Here is a 19,326-nt window from a genome sequence, read left to right as displayed (position 1 = left end):
ATTATGGTCTTGCTCATCTAAAAACATGCAATAGATGCTGCCACTATTAATAAAATCACATTTGTCCAAAAGCATTACCAAATTCATTTTGACATTATTCATTTTTAGTATTAACTAAATAACATAACTACATTAACACTGGCTATTCCCATGGTTCATAGATCTCAGCATGCAAGAATCATTAACAGTATGAAAGTGGGGCTGCCTCTCTGGTTTCATACTATTTAAAGTTCAGATACGTATACCTACCAAATCTGTAATTCCCACCACTTTTCTTCAAATGTGTTATGACTTTAATATTTAGCATTTATCAAATAATATTACGAAATAAAACTTAATCTGATTCAAAGAACTTTTCACTTGTTTGCATTTTTTTCTTCACAAAGGAAAATTTAGGTATTTTACTTAGTGAAATAAGATCATTAGTCAGTTGATGTGCCTAAATATAACCTCCAGCTTTGTCTCCTCTCCATACAGCCTCTCTTCACACCTCTTAATGTGACTGTTCAAATTTGATCTTCTCATATCTTTACTTCAACTTTTTAATAGTTTAATCTGCCAACAGAATAAAGTCCAAACTCCCTCCGTGACACAAGGCTTGTTATAATCCAGCTTCTCTTTACTTCTCCAGATTTATCTTTTCTGCACTCTCTTGCCTACTGTCTTACCGCACAAATAACGTGATGTTTCCTAAAAATGCTATTCTCCTTCACATCTTATTATTTCACGTTGTTGGAAAACCTTTAAACCCTTGGTTTGGAGAAAATCTACTCATCTCTCATGACTCCATTAACAGTTCACTGAAACAAGAAAGACTATACCTTTTCCCCTCCTCTGCTCACCTTCTCCTCCTTTCAGAAATGACTACATCTTCCTCTGTGTTCCGGCTCTAACTCAGGTAGACTTTCTGATTGGCACCTGCAACACTGTCAACTCCACAAGAACAAAGTCTATCTTATTTGTCCTGGCATCTGAGGCCAGGAGAAGACATTGCTAAGTGAAGGCAATGAATCAAACGCAAGTTCTTACCTTTTTTAGCTGCTCTGTTTCAAGAAAAGGCGCTTGGCTTACAATTTCAGGTTTGGATGGTTGCTCTAAAGTCAAGCAGAGAAAGGTTTTAAGTACACATGAAAGAACAAAAGGACATTTGTGATTTGAATTATAGAAAAATAATTCACTTATTCAAAGCAAACACATTCCCATATAATCTGTAATTAAGAAACCTGGTTAGTCCACTCCCTCCATGTATTTGCTTTATTATATTAAGTACTATTTTAAATGCTTATTACTCCTTCGAATTAAGTATTCATAATGTCTTCTGAATGCTTCATAAGCTATAAATATGGATTTGATAGTGAAATAGAGGTTAATATATGAAATATGAATATGATTGTTAACTGATTATCATGTGTACTTTCCACTTACTAATAACTTCCAGCTACTTAGATGAAGACCTGAATCCACAAAGGGTACCTCCTAAAAATGTAGATTTCTAAGCCTCCCTTGGCCAGAAGTAGGATCTCTAGGGACAGTCCTATAAATCAACTTTTTAAAACAAGCTCTCTACAAGATTTTTAGGCACAATGAAGTTTAAAAATCATGGTTCTAAAATCATGCTAACTAAAAAGAGTTAAGGGATATAGACGTTCAAGTTTTCTGTGTATCTCAAGCCTTACTTTAAAGTGAAATCACGTTATGAAATTATAAATGTAAGGAAATCCTTCAAATTTGGAACAGAGATAATAGACAGAAGCATCTCAAATGTAGGAGGTTCTAGAAGCATCCATTCTAAGAGAGCTTTCAGGAAGAACTGGTTAAAAATCACAGCAACAAGGTAGTATTCAAACTTATTTTAAGTTATTTACTCTTTGCTGTTAGTTACCTATCCCTGACAGATTTTTTACTTTTTAATTAGCTCTAACAATTAGTCCCCAGAAAATGGATATTCCCTCTTTGTCATTGATTTTTGTGAATCTCATGGAGCAACACTATTCTATTCTCATATAAACAAATAAAGACAACCAGTTATTCTTTCATTCATAGTCTCATTGTAATACCATCTCCAATACCTTTAGTTTCTATTACCAAACAAGACTAAGTTGGCTTTTATATAGTTATTATTCAATTTGGGATTCTGCTATCAGACATGTTGCCTACCAAGACCATTATAGAAAATAAGGATGAAGACAGAAAGTCTTTGGAAGAGCAAAATGGCTATCACCAAGACTGTGTATAAAAAAAATATGTAAACTTCTTCCTGTTACTACTGAGAGTTCATTTCCTTTTTACACGATTGTTTTATATTAGAAATTGGAACAACGAATAATAATAGTAAATCTTCCTATGTGTTCAACTTATGCCCTTTAACTATAGGAGAACCAACTTACTATTAATTCTAGAATATTACTCTAATTCAATTTGCACAAGATGGATTATTTTCTAAATATACCTACTGGAAACAAAACACAAGAAAGATAGAAAAAAGAAATACAGAAGAATAGAAAGGTATAGCAGAGACAGTTACATTACAACAAACAAAAATTGACACCTGTTTTCCTGACTGCTAGAAATATGACCAAAAAATTATTAAATCTGACCAAAAGTCAGGATGAACAGCAATTTCTGTGAAACATATGGTAGGAGGTTAAAGCCTTCCACATATCAGTAAGCACTGGTGTTATCACAATTTTAATGTAATGCCATTAATGTTCACAATTACAACTCTAAATTCCTGATAGAACATTAAATTCTGTTCTGAATTTATGTTTTAAGACAAATGTCTAAAACGTTTGAGAGAGGGATATACCTAAAATATTTAAGCAAAATAAAAATTCTCAATGCTTAAATAAGTAAGCCAAACTTCTCTGGGAACTAAAAATCAAGTATTTCGTGATACCACTCTGAGAGAATTAAGAGAGGTAAGATATTTAGTTAATTTATGTGGTCAATCAAGAGTCAAAATTAACAAGAGAAAAAGAACAAATGGGTTTTTGTTTCCCCTTCAGTAGTATCTATGCCTAGAATATAAAAAGAGGTTTAAAAAAAATCATCTGAAAAAACTGAGGTTCTTTTTTTTTTTTTTTTAATTGAGTCTTCTAATACAAAATGTAGGTGGGCAGTGTTGCTAAACTGCATTACTTTCTAGTTCACCAAAATTATTTATCAGAACAGTCAGGCACGTACTTCCTCTTAGGCAAAATATATATATTCCTATGCTTTGTAAACCTTACGATGTTTTATCCGTGCACATAAGATCATAAATACTTGGTGTGTTACAAGTCTTGGCCCTTTACACATGGCTATGTATATATTCTTTCCATAAATATTTTCTAAAATTTATACTTATTTCAATAAAATGAAGCTGTGGAAAATCCAGGAAAACCTGGTGAAAGAATGCTTATTGTTTAGGCTTCTTCACAGTGTAACTCATCTTTTTATTTGGAAGAGAGTCACCATGGCTATTGTGGAAGTGATGGTAATACCTACTGCAATTCCTTGAGTTCTTTTCTCCCAAACTTTTGTTTCAAACCCACGAGATATTTTATATGTAATTTTCTTTTATATTAGTTTGCAACAATCAATGGGTATTAGTTGGAGGACCATAAAAGAGGACATGTACTATTTTAGCAAAATTGCATATTGATTCCAAAGTGTTTAAAAAAAAAAAACTTCACATGAATTATGCCTTAATATAATTCAGGGATTCATAACCAAGTATAGAATTGAAAGGGAAAGTCATAGTATAAATTTATTTGCATTATTAAAATAACTTTGTCACGGGTATCGCAGCCAGCTGAGGATGTAGTGATGAAGGCCAAACTGTTCTCTACCACCCACAATGTATAGTGTTATTACCAAAAGCCACACACAGGAGAGCTTTTGATAAGGGAGGAAGGCAAGAAAAGAGAGGTTCACTGGTTACATTGACTCATGAAAGCTCCTCTCAGTACTTTGTTGGTCATTACCTCTTATGAATTCTGATCCACTTTGAGTAAACAACCGTTAGCATGGAATCATAGTTTACTTCCTCACGAGATGGGAAAGGTAATTTTTATATTTAAAGAATCAAAATAAAATAGGTCTCATTTGTTAAATAGGTCATTTTCTGCTTCCTTCGTTAAAAAAAAAAAAAAAAAATTCCTTGCAGGTTGATTAACTTTCACACGGAAGGTGAGAGGAAGGATGCTCAGTTCTGAGAACAGTGTCCAAATGAAAGCTCTAACGTTAACTGTGTGAAGTCAGCCAGCACTGCCTGTCACTAAGCAAAGAACCAGTCCAAGTGTACAGTGACTCTATGTCACGGAAACAGTTTTCCTTTTAATGAGTGGGTTTACAGGTTAGCCTAGATTGTGGTTTTCAAATGCTTTTTTAGAGCTGGAGTCATTTTCCTTTCCTTCCCCACCCCGAATGAATTATCATGAAAAAAACCTTTGAAATATAGCGTGGGAGGGATTCTAGCCAAGCAGAAGCAAGCGCTTCCCCCTCTCCTGTCCTCTTCAGTAGAGCTCCTCAGGAGGATCTAGGAACCAGAAGGAAAACGACCCTCAAATTCAAAGCACTACTATTACTGTTGATGAGAGAAGCAGCCCTGGACTAGTGAACATCCTCAAGGACAGAAATCAGCAACACACCTAACAAAGCCAGGTCTTCTGATGACCAGTCAGGGATTTTTCTGTTCCACCACTGACAGCCAGCTGGCAATCTGGGTACCCATCTGACCTCCAAAACTCTTGCACAGTGATTGGAATAAATCTTTGGGAACTTTAAAGGCTTGACGGATGTTTCTGAATGTTTTTATTAACTTCAAACGTGCATTAAATGCAAACACATTTTAATTTTGCTGCCATTCAATTCTTTTTTTTTTAAAGCTGTATTCGTGGCAATAAAGAACATGACTTATTTGAACCTCAGATGCTTTATGGGCATGGCTGTTGTATCTGAGGTATAGTTTAAAGCTAAACAAACAAGCCTACAGCGGACGGAGCAGAGTCATTGGTCATGGCCTCCAGTCTGAATAAGAACAGTCTGAGTTTGCCCACGAGGATGGCATTCTGCAGCAAGCTGAGCTGGGATTAGCTCACGTCAACCATAGTCGATTTTGTAGTACACAATGCATGTTGCTAGGTGACTCGACAGAAGGAAACAGAGCACTGATTGATGAGCCTAGTAACTCTTAAGTGACTGCAATATACACATGCACAGAATAAAAGTCTCCCTGTCACAGCTGCTGTCTGCTTCACAAAATGTGACCCAAAGTAAATTCATTATTTAAAAAAAAAAAAAAAAAGTAAAGCCCCTATATGCTCTTGCAAACGCTTTCCTCATCATGAGCTGTGCTGTTCATTTAATTGGACTTGGAGGGTTCCACAGTTTTTAGCATAAAATGCCATTTTCAAGAGTGTGTAACTTGTCTATTTAAATTCTCCCTGGCCCAGAGCCTGGAATGCAAATTCTGTTTCTGAGAATCACTTTGTTTTCAACAACATTCAAAAGAGAAGGGGGTAGGGGGTGCTGCCAGTATGTGGGGTGTGAGTTTGTTTTCACAATCATAGAAGTCCCCTGTATTCCAAAATATCTTACAAATTTTTATCAAAGCAGACCAACTGGATTTTTTTTTTCCAGACTGCTGTATGATATATTCTTTAGGTGTATTCTGAAATTTGTCACAAATGATTCTTCTAAAGGAAACAACCTGGATTTTCTCAACTTTCTTGTAGGCTAGCTTGATATTTGAGAATTTTAACACAGTGAGAAAGAAACCTGGCAATGACGAAGCAATACACATAAACTTTGGGGTGCTATGACTTAATCTCTACCTACTGTCTTACATTCTTGTTGTGAACTTATATTTATGACGTCATGGCCTAATTTAAAAAATTGTATTGGTTGTTCTCTTTACAAAAAGTGTCCCTAGAAGTGCACCATCCATCTTCCTAATAACATCAAAGTGAAATGAAAGAAAGAAAGGAAGAAAGGAAGAAAGAGAAAGAAAGAAAAAAGAGGGGCCATTGGTAAATAAAGGAGGCAGATTATTGGGGGTATTTAATGGAAGGCATGACTGGTAAACACTTGGAATTTGGTGTGATTCATAAAATGACTATGAAGGGTGGATGATTTCTGGAAAGTGCCTTCTAAGCTGAAAGGTAATCAACTGAAACATGTAATATGCTTTTACAGTGTTCTTCTGGAGAACAAAGGTTTCTTTTGATAGTACAAGAATTCTCTGAATCCATGTCAGGAGCCCATAGGAGCTTTGAAATCTATATAAATACTTAAGGGACAGTTCCACTTAGTTGCATAGGCTATTACAAGAGAAATGGGAGAAATCCATGGTTGTTTGCTATAGTAGCCCTCTGGGCTTCTTTCTTCCCTATTTATTTTAACAATTTCTAGGTGCTGCTACGTTATCAGAAAGCAGAGGGGGAAAAAATGAAAAGTGAGACCTTCTTCCCTAATTAAAAAAGACTGGCACTCTGAAACTTTTGAGACCTATTTTTCTCCCTGTAATTTCTAATATATTATGATGTAACAGGAGGTGGGATTTTTTTTACCTGAATATTAAAAGATAAAATGTTTAATTAGAACTTCTCAAGTCATTCATTTGCATAGCTATTTGCACAGTAACATTAACTATATGTTATCATTAGACAAAGTAACTTTGCCGTAATGACTACAGTAATTACTCCAAGTTTCTTCTTCTGACTTCTCTTCTTCCAACCTTACTCTACATCTTCCCCTTGAGGTATTCCACATATACATTCAGGGTGTGGTGAGCTTTTTTATTTGGGGGCAATTTTCTAAACCAACTGAACACTTTGAAGAACTAAAGCAACATTATTAAAGGCCAGGATATGTGTGTGTGTGTGTGTGTGTGTGTGTGTGTAATACTACATACACACATATATTGACACACACACATACACACATAAAAAGCTCAGATTTCTAAGTCATAAGATGGTTTGGATTTGCTTGTATTTATTGTTTCATATCTAAAAATATTATTTTTATTTGGATCAGTCTGATACATACGTGTGTGTGTGCATGACATGCATGATTATATGTATCATATCTATGCATATCTCATAGACTATTTATTTGTACATGTCAGTGAAAGTAAAAGACCACATGCCAGTTTTCACTTTGTGGTACTTCATATCCCAGAAAATGTTACCCAACAAAACAACAGAGAATATTCTTTTAGTTCCTTGCTGCAAAACTCCTATTTGAATTTCAGGGGTTTTGTTTTCCTCACTGACAGCATGCATGAGCAGAATGAAGATCGTTAGAAGTCCTCTCATAGAGATGCCTGCCGTGGAGACACTACAGAGCGTTCAGTCTTCTTGCTAAAGAACATTTTCTAGTACCAGCCATCAATCCCACTTAGCAGTTACACTGCAGACTACTTACTGAACACCTTGACTATTGTAGGTGCCTCAAACACGTTGTCCTCAGTTACTAGCATGCACACAAATCTCTTTTCATCACTGATCCTTGCATTACTGATAGACAAAGTGTAGTTTTCTGAGAGGCTCAATCTGTCTCTGTATTCTGGTACATCGTCGTACTGCACACTTTTCTTTGTAGAGGACCTGAAGGCAATAAATACTGGGGAGCCATCGGGCTTTTCCTAAAAATTAAAATAACAATACATTTTAAAAACAAGCATATTCAGATGTTTCAGGATTACATCCAGAATAACAAAACTTCTTGGCCATATTCTTCCACCAATATTTATAGTTCTGTCCAAAAGGAGTAATTTTGGATATGAGCCTCACATAAATCTTTGTTTACAGAAAATGACTCTTCATAAGAGGAGAGGCTCTACGTTCTTTTACAGGTATCAGTTTAAATATGTGAAAATGGAAAGACAGAGCTATTGGAATCTGAGCTTCTCTTGCATCCAAAGGACAGAATTAGTGACTGTTCTGAAACCAAGAAGGGCTGGCATTGTATCTAATTTAAAAGAAAAAAAATAGATGAAAACAAACACATAAATGCACAAAATGATATTCAGCTAACCATCAGAGCAAGCATACATGTGGGCTGCAAACACTCAGAAGTCCTGGGCAGTTATCCTTTGCATATTCATTACTTTAATCCACATATTTTAAACGTCCACACCTTTCAGTTCCAGCCAAAACTGACAGAGCTGACCTTTACTCATAACATAATTTAATGAGTCTTCATGGAGGAACAGTATGTGCCCTTATGAAACAATCATGTCCATTAAGCAACAGAATCAGATTAATCACTAAAATCCATAGTTTTGCTATCTGAGTCATAAAACTTAGCTCAGAGAGCTTTCATATAAAAACTTATTATCAAAATAAAATATAATCTGGCATGGACAATTATGCCAAGAACCCAAGACTTATAATTCATCTCTTCCTTTGCTCCCACAAAAGTTCTCTTAGCTAATAAGCAATTTAATCTAAGATAGGAGCCAATCTCTCTTCTACTTACCTCACAAGGTCTTTGAGAAAATAAAATACGATAAAACATTTTAAAGTGCATGGCAAATTCCAAGGTACTATGGGGAGTTACATTTTAAAAATTATTAATATTTATTACTTTTATGGACTAAATGTTTGTGTCACCACCAAATTCATATGTTGAAGCCCTCCACCCCAGTGTGCTGATATTTGGAGGTGGAGCCTTTGAGAGGTCAGTAGGTTTAGATGAAGGACTAGAATGATGCCTTTATAACAGGATTAGTACCCTTATAAGAAGAGAAAGAAAACACAGGTTATATGAGTACATAGCAAAATGGCAGTTGTCTGCAAATCAAGAGAAGGACCCTCATGAAGAGACAAATTTGCCAGCACCTTGATCTTGAACTTCCCGGCCTCCAGAACTGTGAGAAATAAATAGTTGTTGTTGAAGCCCCTAGTCTACAGTATTCGGTTATAGCACTGCAAGCCAAAACAATTACTAAGCTAATTTGAGAGCCCAAAAGTTTTAGTTGCTTGAGTATCTGAATACATCAATAATATTCTCCTTAAATTTTTTAATTTTGTCACAGGTTTGCAATGCAAATCCTTACTCTAAATCATTCCTTCACTGAAGGAAATATTTTAAACCAGTCCCTTATGTTTCTATATTCATACACTTATGCAATAAATAATAGTCATTAAACATATGCCAGGTACTTTCCTTGGGTTTTCCACGTAGTAATGGATTTAATACTCCTAACGACCCTGTTAAGTTAGAGCTGTAATATTAGATTCATTTACAGATCATACAGTACAGACAGAAGTCGGTTAAGTAAATTGTCCAAGGACCCAGCTAGCGTATCTCTGCAGAGCAAAGGTTGAAGCTTTGTAATGTGGCTCCACGATGACTGCACTATAGCACTCTTCCTAGCTGTTAGCTGCCCCTTCTGTACCAGCACTGAGTCAGATGCTGAAGAAGAGGCGGGGGTCAAGGAGGGCACGTGCTGTGATGCGCACCAGGAGTTATACACAAACTAATGAATCACTGAACGCTACATCAAAAACCAGTGATGCCCTACACGTTGGCTAACTGAACGTTAAAAGAAAGAAAGAAAGAAAAAGAAGAAAGAAAGAAAGAAAGAAAGAAAGAAAGAAAGAAAGAAAGAAAGAGAGAGAAAGAAAGAAAGAAAGAAAGAAAGAGAGAGGTGGGGGGTGAAGTGTGGAAAGGGTCACAGGGAACCATGATCTCCATTCACAGGCAGATGACCCTGCAGGAGAGGAGAAGCCAATCTGTCCTTCCTCTGTGTCTGGCCCCTTTCACTCTTTCTAAACCTACCATTTGTCTTTCAGCTTTCATTAAATTAGAGCTGGCCGACTCTGCCTACAAATCGACACTGGTTTTAGAGCCCATGGTACTTCAAATGCATCTCATCCGGTTATTGCCGAAGCTCTTCGCTTTAATTAAGCGTTTGAAAACAGTCATTATTGTTTCCACCACCACTGTACTAGTTCAGTTTCGGTGAAAATTACTCCCTGAATCATCATCGGGAAGGTCTACGATCACGATTTTTCAACATCTGTGTTCCATTTATTTTGGCAGTAAGTTCGACTCAACAGGTGAAGCAGGTGGTAGTCTCGCTTGGAGTTTGAGGGGTGTGAATAGACCTTGTCCTCACAGGCCTTAACTTCCTTTTCCCACTTTTATAGTAAACCAGAAATAGTTCAAAATTCTCCAGCGTGAGCAGGTATCAAGAGGGGAGTATAGGAAGCGCTGAGCCGCCTCACCCCCTTCCTCTGCTGTCACATGACCCCGGCACACGCGCATGCGCTTAGAGCCCCAGAGCCAGAACAAGGACCATGTGCCAAGCACTCCGTCAATACTCTGCTATGAATTACTTCATGTAACCCTCACACCACTGAGGGAAAACTATTCTTATCACCCCCTTTTCAGAGATGAGAGAATGGAGATTCATTCACTTGTCCAAAATCCCACAGCACGTATGTGGTAGAACATGTTGGTCTGACTTAAGAACCCACATTTTGAAAAGACTGTGTTCTACCCCCAGCTTGGGTGCAAACTAAGCACATTTCCCAAAGTGTGTTCTGCAGTAGTTAAAAAAAAAAAAAAAAAATTATGAAGAAATGAAGCAAGCTTAGACTATTTAGAAGGCATCTTAGTATATGAAAGGCTCTGAGAAATACTATGATAAAGAAAGTTTTCAAAAATTATTTGACCATCAGATTTTTTTTTCCCTATTCAAATACCTTTTAACATTTCAAGGAACTTGGGAAAAACTGCCACTGTATTCAAGGAAGCATAAGTATACTTCAAGGTCAAAACTACCGTGAGTCTCAGGTGATTTGGCATTAGGAAACTGGGCCACACAGACACCTTATTTGGTTTCTGTAATAAAGTGAAACACCTTATCAGTCAATGTTACCTAGCCACCCAAATCATCTATCAGGTATCTACCCTTCATTTCTAGACCCATCTGTGCCTCCATACCTGAAAAAGTATAATCTCCTATCTGCAAGATAGGAGTAAAATGAACCATGTTAAATGTAAAAAGGACCAGCCACATCAATGAAGTTCTAAGACAACACTAGAAACAAGCTTCTAATGCTGATGACTAATTCCCAACGAATATTTGGGTACTCTAGCAACTGGTGTATTTTGCTTTTGCAATAGCCACACCAAAAAGAACATGAGTATGTGGAGAAAGGCTGCCAACTTCCACTAAGCTCTGTTCTACACGCCACTGATTTTACTCTGGAACTCTGCCTTTTCCTCTGCCTCTAACATTTAAGGTTAAATCTTTCAGACTAATATGATCTAAGAATTACGTGTTTATTGGCTTTATTTTAAAATAGCACTTCTTATGGGGCACCTGGGTGGCTCAGTGGGTTAAGCCTCTGCCTTTGGCTCAGGTCATGATCCCAGCGTCCTGGGATCGAGCCCCGCATCCGGCTCTCTGCTCAGCAGGGAGCCTGCTTCCTCCCTCTCTCTCTGCCTGCCTCTCTGCCTACTTGTGATCTCTATCAAATAAATAAATAAAATCTTTAAAAAATAAAATAAAATAGCATTTCTTATGTAAAATTTAGGTATTACTCTTTTGAGGTATTCAACACATAATTCTACCTTCCTACATTTGTACCCATACTTGAATATTGCCATTATGTTACTTTGAAATTCACATTTACTCCCAGAAGGAATATTATCTCAAGAAACAAAAACAACAACAACAAAAAGCTAGAAGTAATTAGCCAAGTCCAAAGTAGGTTACACTTACATATTTCCATTTGCCAAACATGAGATTCTGAGGTACATCGAGTCGGCAAGGCATGATAATGGTATCTCCATATGCTGAGTTTACAGTATACCATCCAAGGCCTTTAGAAAAAAGAAAAAAGAGAGAGAAAGATGTTAAGTGTTTTCTTGAAGTAACTAAGCAAATAACTTCAGGATGTGCACCTTAATGAAGATTTCCTATTATAATTTTATCTTAAATGACTATAAAAAGTATGAAGCTAGAACATATTTCCTATTTAAATATCAACAACTCTTATTTAGCTACTAAACCTTTGAATGTCACACATTTCAACGTTACAGACCCTCTACCAGGGAAGAGAAAAGTGTGTGTTGCAAACGAACATAGTGGAATGTGAAAGTATATATTTTTTCATAAGTATATATGCCATAGGAAAAAAAAATGTATGTTACATTTCAGAGACATGGGGGACTACACAAAGATTAACATGTTTAAAACTCTCAAAACGAGTTTTAAATATATTTTTCATTTGAAAATATTGTCAAACTTATCTTCTGGAAAAATTTTTTAAAACTACTAAAAATTAAATTAATACATATAAGACCACAACCAAATTTTAGGTATAAGTAGGAAAATGGCTTATTTTATACTAGCAATGGTTAATATATTAGTTTTAATTTTAATTATGCATAAAATATTAACAAGACAGGAATCTGAAGTATAAGAATTCTTTGTAAAGTGTTTATCAAGTGGTTATCTTGAATTCTGGGTAGACAATCTAACTTAAACCATAATTTGCTACTAAGGTACAGAAAAGTTCCTGGTCTTATTTCACTCTTTACTGAGAAAAAATGTAGATTACAAAAAATTAAAATGTCATAACCCCACAACTTTTGCATATGTATGCAACATACTATTCAAATCTGTAGACATTCATGAAGTTTAAAAAACTCAGGCATTTAACTTGACAAGAGTACTTAGGAAATATTTCAGATTTTTTGACCTTATTTTGCTCACAATGGTTTTTAAGATTAAATACGTTTACAATTAAAAAAATAAATAAATAAATATGTTTGCAATTAAATATCTATTAAGAAATGTCATCACTGGATATAGTGTGAACGGGCTAACTTAATTTGAAACTGTGGGGGGGGGGCGGGGAGAAAGATATTTTGTCCACCAGGTGGTGCTGAAGTGCAAAGCTAAGGCCATTTGAAACACAAATACCATTTTATGACTTTCTGAGGAAACAAGACAGTGGACACTTTGACTGTTACCCATCAATCACAATGCGTAGGAAATTTCATATAGGGATAAAAATCATTACCTTTGGTAAAGAACAAAAAGGTAATAAAATTCCTTTTTTAAAATCCTGTCAACTGAAGAAGGTACTTCCTTTAAAGCAATTTTGCCCCAGTGAACAAAATCATTACAAGAAACACAAACTTCATGTAAATATGCCTCAGAACACCTAGTTTCCAGCATTTTTAACATTGTTAAAATAAAGAATACAAAGTATAAGTCATGATAATGTGTCTTTCACTGGCTATTGGAGACAAGTAGTTTTCCAAAACTGTTTATCATATGTTCAGTATTATAATAAAAATTACCTCAATAGCTTTTAAATTGTTTAGTGTTTCCCATACTGTACCCTTAATTCCTTTTAACTTCAAACCATTGCAGCACATAGGACTATAAATAAAGACATGGTCTCTTCAGCCTTGTTAAAATACAAATTGTGAGGGTTTAGATATACGGTTGCAGATATGCAAACTAATGAGAATTAAGAAGTTACTTTATTTCTCAATATAGTACCTGTATTCTAGAATGCTTTGTATGCTAAATGTGGAACTTTCATCATGTATTTTAAGATCTGTTGATGCACTGCACTGGCGTAGGTATGCCAACCCAAGAAAACAATTTTGTGATTTAATGTTTTTTCACCAGTATGTGGCAAGTCACTTGAATATATAACGACTCTAAGATGATCTGGACCTATAACTTAAATTATGGCAGGACACGCCCCTCTAATTATCTCCTATCACTTGTAAAAGCACACCTTCTTTTGACAATAGGTGGTACTCCCGTGGTCGGTCAAGGAGTGAAAACAGTTCACGCTCTAGAGCTTAGGTTCCAAGGAGGTGAATCCTTTGCCAGGTACACAGGGAAAAGAGAAAATTCTTTATGCAAAAAATGTAATTCTTTGCTACTTCTTACTGACCCTTTTTCTTTTCTTTTCCTTACAGACCTTTAATACGCTATATAGGTAGCAAATTTTGTAACAGATTTTAAAGTTACAGGAATTTCAAGTACATCGTGTGTTATTAGCATAATGAAGTACAACTACAACAAGGAAGGGACCATATATTCTTATCTTTGTATCCCCAGGAACAATGCCTGGCATCAAACAGGCATCATATTGGATTTCTCACTTGAATGTTCTGAAATCCGTTCCATTTTGGTTATTAAATTAACATCTTTGAAAATCAGGGAGGAGGTGGTACCATCGGAACTTTGGGAATTCTTTTTTTTTTCTTTTTTAAAAGATTTTATTTATTTATCTGACAGACAGAGATCACAAGTAGGTGGAGAGGCCAGCAGGGGGGCGGGGGGAAGCAGGCTCCCCACAGAGCAGGGAGCCTGATGCCAGGCTTGATCCCAGAGCCCTGGGATCATGACACGAGCCGAACGAATGCAGAGGCTTTAACCCACTGAGCCACCTAGGCGCCCCAGAACTTTGAGAATTTTTATTCCTACCACATACTCTAATAAAGGCTGTCCTAGATTGCCTCTGATATGTAGAGAACATGGACTTACGGTTGCAGGGCACTCGTTTCTGAAGAGAAACAAACACAAAGCAAACACCTTGTAAGAGTTCATGGATGAAACTGCAGAAGAGAGTATTTCTCTCTACCGAACTTTATTATTAATTTCAGGAGAAATTAAGGATTATTTGTGCTCTGTGGTTTACGAATGATAATGTGAAATGCCTTTTTTCCTTACTGTGATGACCACAAAGCAAAGGGTTGTTTTGAAAAGTATTTGAGAATTCATGAGTTGGGTCTTTTAATGACATCTTGATATCCCAAATTAGCCAGAACAGGACTCTGCATAAGAAACCTAAGGGAAATAAGACATGTGACAAGCCTAAGGGCAGCAGCTAAAAGGTCAACGGTTATAGACAGAAGCCCTAGTCTCTAGTCTTAGGGCATAGAGGATGATAATCAATTGGACTCCATTAGGAGTCAAATATATGAAATTTCCGAAGTAACTGTCAAGTTTGCTATTGTCATCAACTTTCCTCTATTCTAAGTGTATACCAACTCCCAGTTTCATCTGAGAGAAAGACGAAAGGCTTGAATCTGTGGTACAGCTAATATCCCTAACCCTGGAGAGATAAAATGGCTACATAACCACTGTGATTTGGTGATGAGTTAGCATCCTGATTCCTACAGATGTCTCAGTCTTTGAGATGAAGTGCCAGTGAGACCCAAAGTACCTGTCAACACAAATGGTTCTGTTTACACTTTTCACAGAAGCAAAAGATTCTATCTTTGATTTGCCAAGTCTGAATTCAATTTAACTCACTAAAATTCCCCCGCAATTTTCTCCCTGCAATATTAGTTGGTTAAATTATTCATGTTTTTGTAGACTAGAGATTATTGGACACTATTACAAATATAGAATGATCACGATGTCCTTCCTCAAAGAAGCTAAATATAAAATATAAAAGGAATGAGTGTGGGCACAAGTGTGTGCATTTCTATGTTGTACATGTTATACCTTTGTGTATATGTATATATCATAAGATATTTTAAACTGGGTTAAAAACCTTCTGTATTAAATATGTTCTATAAATGTAAGGTATTGTTATGAATTATTAATATTGCTGTTCCCATAAAAATGTCCCAACATAAAATAAAATGCAAAAATGTGTTACAGTCAAGAAGCAGTGTGTAGGGGCACCTGGGTGGCTCAGTGGGTTGAAGCCTCTGCCTTCGGCTCAGGTCATGGTCTCAGGGTCCTGGGATAGAGCCCCACATTGGGCTCTCTGCTCAGCGGGGGGCCTGCTTCCTCCTCTCTCTCTGCCTACTTGTGATCTCTGTGTGTCAAATAAATAAATAAAATCTTTAAAAAAAAAAAAAAGAAGCAGTGTATAATTATTTAAGAAGTTTTTTAGGAAGAGTTAGTAACTACAGATAAAGAACAACAGAACAAAAAAGGTTATACAGGAGAATTCAATAAAAAACACAATGGAAAAAGCACAGCATAAGAAAAATCTCTAAGCCCAATAAATCTGACATAACGAATCTCAGATAAGTGATCATAAATACAACACAGCTTTGGTTATGTATTTTGTACAGCAAATAATTTAGGGAGGCACTGAAAGAGACTCTGGTATAATTTTTGAAATTAGGTGAACACAGTTCATTTCTAACTGAACTAATAAACATGTAATTATTGTGCCCATATTGGTGAGGTATACTTTTTCTGTATAAACTAATTCTTAAAGACTATCAAGTTCAGAGTAATCATTCCCTTTGCATTGCTGATATACAGACATTTGAGTGGAGGTGTCTTAAAATTCAGAAACTGCCACTACATTTCAAGCAGAACAGTAAATAATATAGAAAAGAGGAGAAGAATTATAGAGTCTGTTTTCACATGCTGTAACTTAGCGTGGTTAATTATTTTTTATTGCACTGATACTTCAATAGCACCCTCATCCTTCCAAGCATTGTTCTGAGCTCTGTAGCTCTGTTGGGTGACATAGAAGGGTTATTCACAATCACAACTGGCACAGAACTTAGGACATAAGAACTAAATTACAGTTCTACAGAAATTTTGGAGAAATTTATTTGTGCAGAGGAATTGCTGGGGAGGAAGCAAGTAGAATTGAGAAAGCTATCCTTAGAAATTACTTTCATATTTATTTGACTGATTTTGACAGGTAAATATGCTAGTGTCCCTATGAGCTTTTTTTTTGAATGAATTAAGACATACAGAATTCTAATTAAACATATAAATATTTTGTAACATCAGTTTATAGCTGTGTTTCTCAACTTCATCACTAATGATATTGGTAGCACCCTCTCCCCAGCTGTGGCAACGAGAAATTTCTAGACAGGACAAATGTCCCCGGGAAGGCAAAACTGCCCACCAAACTTCCATCTAGTTGAAAACCGCTAGTTTAGATCTTCAACTATTGGCTTTCTGTATTCAATAAAATTGGCTTCTGTTGATCATTGTTGTAAAGTAGAATCTCAGTATAGGACTAAATAATCACTGAATATGAATAGAGGGACGGAGGCAGAAGTGGCACATAATAACACTTAGCTATTATCAACTTTGTTTTCCTCACAGAAACATATTATATTCAACTATGATAGGGAGATTGATTCCTGACTCTGGGGATTTGAGATCCAATCTCTTCACAGATTACAAAAAAATATTCTATTTTAGCAAATCTACTTCATGTATCACGATCAAGCACAAATTATACATACTATATATATTTTCTAAGTTATATGTACTACATGTATTTTATTTAATGTGATAAAATATCTATTGATAGAGGGTGAACTAGATACCTTGTTTTTTTTTTTTTTTTAAGATTTTATTTATTTACAAGAGATTACAAGTAGGCAGAGAGGCAGGCGGAGAGAGAGGAGGAAGCCGGCTCCCCGCTGAGCAGAGAGCCCAATGTGGGGCTCGATCCCAGGACCCTGAGATCATGACCTGAGCTGAAGGCAGAGGCTTTAACCCACTGAACCACGCAGGCACCCCAAACTAGATACCTTTAAAGTGTCTTTCAAACCTGTGATTTTATGATTCAATGAGGCAAATGTACTTCATAATTCCTCCTATTCTTTATGGCATTAAATAAGAATTTAAGATTTTTGTGAAGGTCATGTGATACATAACAAGTAAGAAGTGAGACTGAGGGAGGCTGAGAGAGACAGATACAGGGCTTATAATTCCCAAGTAGGGGCACCTGGGTGGCTCAGTGGGTTAAGCCTCTGTCTTCGGCTCAGGTCATGATCTCAGGGTCCGGGGATCGAGCCCCGCATCGGGCTCTCTGCTCAGCGGGGAGCCTGCTTCCCCCCCAACCTCTGCCTGCCTCTCTGCCTGCTTGTGATCTCCCTCTCTGTCAAATAAATAAATAAAATCTTTAAAAAAAAATAATTCCCAAGTAATTTAGAACGGATGGCAGACAGGCTAAGACATCTGATGGAATATGTTATTTTGGGAAGTAGAGAAACGTGTTTTCCTACCCTGCTTTTCAATGTCTCTTCAACAAATGGGTACTTGGGGACCAAGCTGGGTTTTTGCTGAACCTGCAATAGGAAGACGTTTACTCAAAACCTGCTTTCTGGTGGTCTTCCACCTGTGTCACACGCCACGAGGGAGGTGTAACTATGTAATGCCTACAGATAAGAAAAACGGCGATTCTTTCTTTCTCTTTCTTCCAGTGGTTCCTCCAATTCTATACATGGATTATAACCATAAATTGTTAGGCCACTGTGCAGTAACATTTAGAGGGGAAAAGGCCATCTTACTAAATTATAAAATATTTCTAGTACCCAAGAATATATATTTTTTAATATTTGTGGGTTTTTAAAAATTTTATTAACATATAATGTATTATTTTCTTCGGGGTACAGGTCTGTGAATCATCAGTTACACAATTCACAGCACTCACCATACCCTCCCCAGTGTCCACAACCCAGCCATCCTATCCCTCACCCGCCCAAGATTATGTTTTAACATATGTGCTCTTTACTTCCAAGTTTGGTATATTATAATGCTTGAAATATCTACCTTTTTAGTAAACTAGAGGTCAATATAATGACTTATGTCCTAGAAAAGAGATCTACAAAAACAACAAAATTTTAAAAATACAGTATCGGTATTTGCATGTCTATACTGAAAACTGTCTTCTCAATTTACCGTTGCCTGATACTTCATCACACTAGAAGCCTGGAATAATGTATGAGGCTGGATAAGTCACTGTTCTTCCTAATTAACTCAGGCTTTGCTCCATCTCTGCCTCATTTTTATCATTGTTCCTTGGGTCTTGGTTGAATCCATCCATATCCTTTAAGGCCTGTCTCAACAATCACCTATTTATACATATGATCATTCATAAAAGTATTTATTGAACACCTACTAGAGGCAAAATGTTAGATGTTCTTTGTGGGAGGAAAAAATATATATATGTGTATATATATACACAAAATACCAAGATCTATTCCTTTAGGAACATGAGCTGCTGTAAACTAAGTGCTGTGGGAATGCAGGGGAAGGAATCCCTGCAATGAGCTTGAAGATATTGGTGAAGACTTCCTGCAGGTAGTTTCATTTGACCTGAACACTGAATGAAGGTTTCTAGATAAGAACTACTTCACCAGGGAACCTGGGTGGCTCAGTCGGTTAAGCGTCTACCTTCAGCTCAGGTCATGATCCCAGGGTCCTGGAATTGAGTTCTGCATCGGGCTCCCTGCTTGGCAGAGACCGGGCTTCTCTCTTTCCCTCTGCTATTCTCCCTGCTTGTGTGTGCTCGCTCTCTTTCTCTCTCTCTCTCTCTCTGTGTCAAAGAAATAAATAAAATCTTTTTAAAGAGA

The 19,326-nt window shown here is 36.5% G+C and overlaps 1 protein-coding gene across 1 annotated transcript in view; it reads right to left on the bottom strand.

Annotated features, from left to right (window-relative positions):
• The window catches only part of ALCAM (activated leukocyte cell adhesion molecule), a 213,207-nt gene that overhangs the window by 48,785 nt on the left and 145,096 nt on the right, over positions 1-19,326 (bottom strand). The window contains exons 2-4 of the mRNA XM_080798788.1: positions 11,723-11,823; positions 7,408-7,627; positions 1,030-1,094 (exon numbers count right to left, since the gene is read on the bottom strand). Coding sequence (XP_080654914.1) covers positions 1,030-1,094; positions 7,408-7,627; positions 11,723-11,823 — 386 coding nt within the window. The remainder of the gene's footprint in view (positions 1-1,029; positions 1,095-7,407; positions 7,628-11,722; positions 11,824-19,326) is intronic.

Source organism: Martes martes (assembly GCF_963455335.1).
Source record: "Martes martes genome assembly, chromosome: 1".
Classification (NCBI taxonomy): domain Eukaryota; kingdom Metazoa; phylum Chordata; class Mammalia; order Carnivora; family Mustelidae; genus Martes; species Martes martes.
Note: the sequence above shows the minus strand (reverse complement) of the source record. Positions and strands in the feature narration are given on the sequence as shown.